Source organism: Melanaphis sacchari, unplaced genomic scaffold, assembly GCF_002803265.2.
Source record: "Melanaphis sacchari strain LSU unplaced genomic scaffold, SCAv2.0 Contig50_pilon_pilon, whole genome shotgun sequence".
Taxonomy (NCBI): domain Eukaryota; kingdom Metazoa; phylum Arthropoda; class Insecta; order Hemiptera; family Aphididae; genus Melanaphis; species Melanaphis sacchari.
In genome coordinates, this window is record NW_020271344.1 from 8,470 (window position 1) to 16,503 (window position 8,034).

The following is an 8,034-nucleotide window of genomic DNA, read 5'->3' on the forward strand; positions in this document are numbered from 1 at the left end:
AAGTTTGTCTTCCAGATTACGAAAATGTTTTAAAATAATAAAACGTAACTTTAAAATTATATGGTAGTCGAAATAACAGAATTGAGTTTACTTAAAAATCGTATACTTACCAATTTTTTTTTCAAAAATAGTGTTATATCGTTTAGTCGCTATAACAACAATAATCGTCTATCTTTACGAATATACATATATAAGTTATCTCCAACGACGAAAACATATCGAATTGGTAAGTTCCTCCTTCCCGAACAACTCGATGCAATTTTATTATGTATACACTTTCCCTCCAAGAAGTCGAGGCTCGTCTATAAAGCGGACTAGGAGTCTGACGGCTCGCGTATATCTCGATCGTCGTTCGTGCGCAACACATATACACACTAAGTTAATTCGTACTGCAACAATATGCGTAACGCAGTCATACTTTTACTGGCCGCGTTTTCCGCGGTCGCTAGGGCGGCAACCATCAGGTCCGGTGGTATCGAATTGCGTAAGTATACACATTTTAAATAACCGTATATATACATCTATGTATAAAAATATATTGTAACTCAAATATCAATGGCCATTGCAACACACGTTTTTAAGTCGCAAATATAAAATTGTGTTTAACAACAATAAGCGGAGATTCATTATTTTAGATTTTTTTTTTTTTTTTGAAACATACAATCTTAAAGACACAAAAAGTTTATTTATAAAACAGGATAAAGTAAAACATTTTACGTAAAAAAATACGTAGGTACTTATATAACTAAATAGCAGGTGATTCATTTTTTTAAATAAAATAAACATTGAAAAATTATTAATGAAAAGCGAACTTACAGATTGATTTTTATCAAGTTTTATTTTATACTTGGATTTTTTATAAGTGGATTAAGGCGAGTGATAAAACTATTGTAGATGCGTTTGTAAAATGCTCGTTTTATAGCTTCTTCATGGATGGTTTTAAATTTTTAATTAAGAATAATTAGATGACTATGAAAAAATATTAATTAATTTTCTTACTGAAAAATTTTGGAAAATTTGAATTTTATTGATTTTGGACTTTGCTTTACGCTTTCTTATAATTTTAAGAACTTAAATACCTTTTTTATTACTTATAATAAGTATAATTTTTATAGAAATATTAAAACATTATCAAGTACTATCTCTCTTATAGTCTTAGATACTAAACTACTATGTTATTAAAATGACTATTTGCGTATTATGCTCTATTTTTATTATAAATTTTTCTTTTTATAACTTGATTTATTATTATTTATCTATTACTTCAGTTACTTATATTATTCACTGTATCATATTAATTTTTAGATTACACTTATAATTTTTGTTATTAGTCTATACATGTTTTCATTATTATATACATATGTTTTAAAAAGGGAGATGCCATTAAAATCCACAAATAAATAATAATAAACAATGATATCATTATTATATGCTGATGGCGCGGTCTTTATAATTTTCTTTTATTGTTTTCCTTTCAAGTTTTCAATAACATGTGTAGTCGAATAAATTTATATTATACAATTTATCATTACGTGTGGTTTACATGGTTTTTTAAATAATTATACACAAGACAATATACCTTTATGTGCATATACGCAGAGACGCAGAGTGCGGAAGTCGGAATCCGCATATATATTTGCCGCACAGGCGAACACACGTAACCGTGGTTAATACATACATTTTAATACTGCGTTATTATAATTTTATTTTAATCACGATAATAGATTATATTTATATTTACTATTATGTTGTTACTAGTTGTGAACACAGGAATCACGAATTGAAACGATTATAATCTTCTTCACTTAATAATTTTTACTATAATTTTTAATTCAAAGAATATAATTATATGCAAGTTGCAAATTAAAATATAATATGTATGATAGATATATTATAACATACATATGATAGTAAGCATAATAAATACAGTTAAAATAAAAATTATTTTAAATAATTTATTACATAAATTGCTTTTATAAGTGCAAATAGTGCAATGTTAAGTTATAACTTAAAAGAATGATTTTACTTTTTAAATATAATATTTAGTCTATATTACTATTTAAACCTACTTAATAATATAATACACGTGTATTTGTGATTTAAGCGGACAACAATAATGGATATCATAAAACAATACTTAAATTAATTCAATATCTCTACAGTAGAGATATTAAATAATTTATGTATTTATTATGGATATTATATTTTTGTAAACAGTTTAGTTATTTATAATTATTTATTCTTTGGCAATCTTTTTCCAAACATCTCAATAAATAAAGTGATTCAAAATAAAAATATCCAGTTTTCGAATTTGTGTACTTGACATAGTTATGTAAACACTTAACTGTTTACTAAATTAGTTTTTATAAAATATTTAAATGGCTATAGGCTAAAACTGATTTAATATTCATCGTGAATTTATATATTGTATAATATACTTATAACCGATTAAAAATGTTATAATGCTGCATTGGATTATTAAAACAGGAAGTATGAAATTGGTTCCCAAATAAAATAAAGTATACGAATTAGCTCTCGAAAAATATTAATTAACATCATAGTTACTACTGTTCAAATTAGTTTCATAGGTATAATATTATTAAGATCCAACAATTGCATGATTTTCGACTAAAAATGTAGACATAATTTTTATTTACTTCATAACTAAGACTAAGGACTTGTAAAAGTTTGAATATTTTTCAACAACCATTCAAAACATAGCTAAATAATTTAGCAATTTATTTCTTAGTACGAGAAGTTTAAAACAATAAATTTTATTTTGCTTATATTTTACATATTATTCAGCTGTTTTTTTCCTTTTAAGTGCATGTTTTGTTATATTTCTATTTTAAGTACATGTTTCACATATTTTATTGAAAAAAAAAAAAATAAAACAATATGTGACTTAAAAAATAATATTTTATACGTTCTACCCAATATTTAATATTAATTTTCTAGGAATTAAAAAAAAAATATAGATAAAAGTTATTAAATATAAATAATTAAATAATCTATCTACCGTGTGTTTTCCCAATTATTTGTGTTGTGAAAAACATAGTCGATAAGGAATATGCCAAATACGGTCATTTGATGTCAATTCGTTTGTTAGTATCGTATGTATTTTTATCTGGCGTTAATGCAGTAGTTAATATAATATTCTAGACTAAGTAGTAAGTACACTTTTTTTTGTGAAAATCAAATTAAAAACATCTTATAAATAAATTTATATTTTTGAAATATTAATGAAAAAGAAAATATTTTTATGAACATATTTTAGAATTTTTGCATATTTTTAGTGCATATATTTTAAGGTTTTTTAGAACATGAAGTCCCTAGATTTACTCATAACTAACCAATTGTTATTTGCAAATCGTCAAACGAAAACATAATTTAAAATTTTATTTCGCAACGGGCACGATGTATAGGTTATTGCTTATATATAAATTGTATATAAACCGATTATAGTTATACACAAACGTGTTCATCCATACTTATACGTATTCTAGACACTCCTATATCTGTGTAAAATGGGAAAGAATCTACATGTGATACATTGTAGGTTAAGTATTACATATTAATTTTTCAACTATAATCTAAGAAATTAAGAACCAATTCGTATGTTACCAGCAAACTAAGCGGGAACCAATTCATTAATTGGGAACCAACTCGTTTAGGTGTTATTAAAAGTAATCAAATATACGTGAAGACAGTTTGTGTAAGTTTATGGTGTATCTAAAAATCAGCATTGTTATAATTTACCTATTTATTGTTTAAATTTTTCTGTTCAACCAGAACATCGTAAACAAAACACTAAATCGCAGTATTGTATTCGACTTATTAACGTTTTATAATTAAAAAAAAACTTAATTATATTCTTTTGAGATGCATGTCGTTCAACAATAATTGGCACGCAGCTGTGTTGATAAATTGATAATCGCATCGGTCCTTTTCCTTTCGTTTTACACGCAGGTGTTAGCGCATTTTGAAAATTAAAAACTGGTGAAAGTTTGTTGGATTTTTTCTAAGAAAGACAGTGAAAATATAAAATTTCATGCAGATGCAATGAAAAAATACAAGCCATATAATACCGCGTAACAATCTGTATAAAAACAAATTTACACGCATTGATTGTTGTCATTGCAGGGAAAATTTCACATTTACCGATATTATACACACACATACACACATATATATTGAGTATCCATAATAAAATATTATAATAAGACGCACAAATAAAAAATTAACGGTTTCACCGTCGTTATGTATAAATAAACGCAATAAGTAACGTTACACTTTCATTATAGGTATATATTTAGCAAGACCAGATCAATGACCGCAGGTTATAGACGTGATCAAAAGAACAGAATATTAAAACGAGTACAAAAATGTTTAACTAGGTATAACTGACATAGATAAACGGTACGACTTATAATAAATACAACTTATTCAATTTGAAAGTGAATTTCGAGTAAAAGTTGTTTAGTATACAAAAAAGCATAAATAATATACGAAAGCTTAAGTCTATCATATTATATTGTTTATTTAAAATTAAAAAAAAAAAAAAATTAGCTTAAAAAAGTAAACGTTTGTAGCAACAACATTAAATTTATTTAAAACCAATATTTATCCTATATTTTTTACGAACGAAACTTACTATGAAATAAAATAATAAATTCAAATTATGCTTGTTTTTTTTTTTTTGTTCATTTGTTCGAATGTGTATGGCCCTGAAGCATAAATAATTATGTGTACGTCCTCTCAAGACTCGATTATTTGAGACTTGGTACTGGTGTTAATACATACAATTACGATACTTATTATACTTACTACGCACAAAGTTTACCTGAAGGTCAACTACTGTATGATATATAATATAATATAATAAATGTGTACCTAATAAAAACATCATTACATTATACACGTAAAACGCATCATCCAATGATATAATAATATAATAATAGTAATTTAAAAAAAAGGTCTAACCATGGGTTATTATTTTTACGCTTTAAGCATATTAAATATTAATATATTATACACATTATGTGAAAAATAAGTGGGATATTTAAAATTTAAAATTGTAAAATATGAAAATCGGTTAATAAATACAATATCTTTTCTTATTAATTATTACTTGTTTAAACTTTAATACGTTCGACTAGATATTTCATAAAAACGAAATGTATGTTCATACGATAAAAAGATAATATGTTCATCATAATTCATTAAGTATATCATTAAACAATTATAAAATAACATTTATTAATTTTTTATTACAGCAACTTACTCAGATCCATGCAAAAGAAATGATAAGGACTTTAGTGGCTGTTTGAAGAGAACTCTTCAATACTTGATCCCAAAATTTAGCAAAGGTTGATATTCTTATTATTATATGTTACAACGATTTAAAAACTAATAACACGATTAATCAAACAATTTTCAGAAGGAATTCCACAATTAAATATCACATCTTTAGACCCTTTCTATTTGAATGAATATCTTATGCATTTTGAGACTACACAAATTGAAGGAAAAGCCCTATTTAAAGATGTTTACAACCATGGTTTGGGATCTATAAAAATTGTCAATGTCAGGTAAATAATATAAAAATAAACAATACATTTTTGTACTTTTCTACTTCTTATTAAAGTTAATTTGTGTATTGAATAATTTCTTGTAGAATACTTCAAACACTAATTATTTAGAGGTTTAAGAAAATACATTTTAATTTCACGCACTTTAAATTTATTAAAAATATTGTTTTTAGATCTCTCATAGAAGACCCAGAACAATTAGAATTAGAAGTCGACTTTTACATGCCAAAAGTAATTTCTAACGGAAAATTTAAGGGCGAGGGAAGAATTGGTCAGATGCCAATCATGGGCAAAGGCGTATTCAACGTGACATCTTGTAAATACAAAAGCACTCATGAGCCAATCATTGAAATTTGATTAAATAATAAAAACATAAAATTAAATTTATGTGCGTAGATGATGTGACCGGTTCGTGGATGTTAAAAGGCAATGCCGTTGAATTGGACGGACAACGTTATATGCGTATCAAGGACGTTGGCATGAAATTAGACATTGGAGACATGAAAATATACGCGACCAACATGATCAATGGAAGTCCCGAATTGAGTAAGTACTATACAGTATACATCAGCAATGCGATTTAATAACGCAAAGAGAAAGCCAACCATAAAAATATAAAATATAATACGTGATGTTATTATCAATATTCTAGGCCAAATGGCGTTAACCTTCGCTAACCAATTTTGGCGAGTGATATTCCAAATCATGATGCCGTATGCCGAAGAGGGTTTCGAAAAGATCACAAGACCCATTCTCAACCAAGTGTTCCTGGAGGTTCCTTATGACCAGCTGTTCCCACCCAGTCGCAAATAAAACCTCCCAACAAAATCATATTTCTCTTTAATTTACCATAAGTTTTTCTTTGTGACCTGTGTTGTAAGACATTAGTATTTTCTTACTGTATTGAATAAGTAATAAGTTTTTATTTTTAGTATTGTAATAAAATAGAACGTATCACCGAAAAATGAAATTTGCAATCAGTAAGATATCTAACCAGTGTTATTTATTATTAAGATTAATATTATATTTTGTCCTAAGCGACGTAAATAATTATTTAATAACAATGTTATTATATAAGTAAATTTTGTTAAGAAATAATTGCTAAAATTTTTCTTTTCATTTATTTATCATCATCGCTCCTAATCCTAGATGTATAACATAATAATTTTAGCTCATACTCATAAGGATAAATTAAAATATATGAAAATAATATATACACTTAAATTTCAATTAAAATGTAGTTAGTTTACGAATTTTCTTCAATGCTGAACAACAACGTATTGCCTGTTTCTATTATCTGAACTGCGTATATTATTATTTTATTATGTTGGTGTTATACTTTTGGATACCTATGTATAATATCTGAATTGTGATTATCCCATTACTGAATACAACATTCAACCAATACTCTCAACTGTAGCCTCGGTTCGTGTATAAGTGTATTGCATTGTACTACATAAATTAGTTATAAGTACACAGTAACTAGGTAGGTATACTGACTATGTATTTGTATTATTTTTAATATTTTATTCACAACAATATAATATAAAATGTTTGGTCACATGTGTGATTGAGATTCATAAACACAGAAGGAGACGTGTGCAGTGTGTCTAACCAGACTTATAATTTATTTCACAAATCACAATTATCTAATTACCAATACTAAATATCTTGTCACAAATATTTAAGTACAAAAATTTAATGTAATTGATTTCAGCTTAAAAAGTTACATAAACGTGTATTTTACATAATATTTAAGTAGGTACCTACGTTATTTTCATTCTAATCTTTAATGAATATAGGTCATTAATATTTACAAACATGAAATAATTAATTATTCTCAATACGCTTTTTTAATGTAATCAATAATCATTGATATAATAAACTGGACACACGTGATCATTTATTTATTTATAATTATTACCTTGACTTCATTACTTATATATTTCAATGTATTCTCTGGTAATATAAGGACTAGAGGTTTTAATGTTGAACATTATTAAATAAAAACATAATAATCATAACAGTAGCGCTACAAGTCGTATTAAAGTCCTAAAGTCTTGAAAAAAATAATAAACCTGATTGCACTGATGGAAGTGTTTACGGTGACTCACGATAGCATTTGACTTCGACACGAATAGTTAAGTTATACCATTTTGGTAGCACATTTGAGTAAACATTATTAAAGTTTGAATATAACCGCAGAACAATTTTATATTACTTGGAAATTGGTACATACATTTTATAAAAATTAAAATGGTTGAGTTTTAATATAAATGCCCATTGATGACAATAGAATCGAAACTTTATTTTTTGGTGGAAACATATAATACTATTCTGACAAAAACAAGTAAATGAATTACAGTTATTATGATTTGGCTGTGTCTATAATTTTATATCATACCAAATATCTTCTCAGGAATAACCTAGGTGAGCCCAATAA

At 26.0% G+C, this 8,034-nt stretch overlaps 1 protein-coding gene across 1 annotated transcript; it reads left to right on the forward strand.

Moving 5' to 3' along the window:
- The first annotated feature begins 399 nt into the window (after positions 1-399).
- Positions 400-6,641, forward strand: LOC112599379 (protein takeout-like). Its single transcript, XM_025346262.1, has 6 exons — positions 400-484; positions 5,277-5,369; positions 5,441-5,591; positions 5,765-5,907; positions 5,988-6,137; positions 6,244-6,641. Exons 1-6 carry the CDS (start codon positions 400-402, stop codon positions 6,402-6,404), a joined length of 783 nt encoding a protein of 260 aa, XP_025202047.1. The 3' UTR covers positions 6,405-6,641.
- Positions 6,642-8,034: the final 1,393 nt, after the last annotated feature.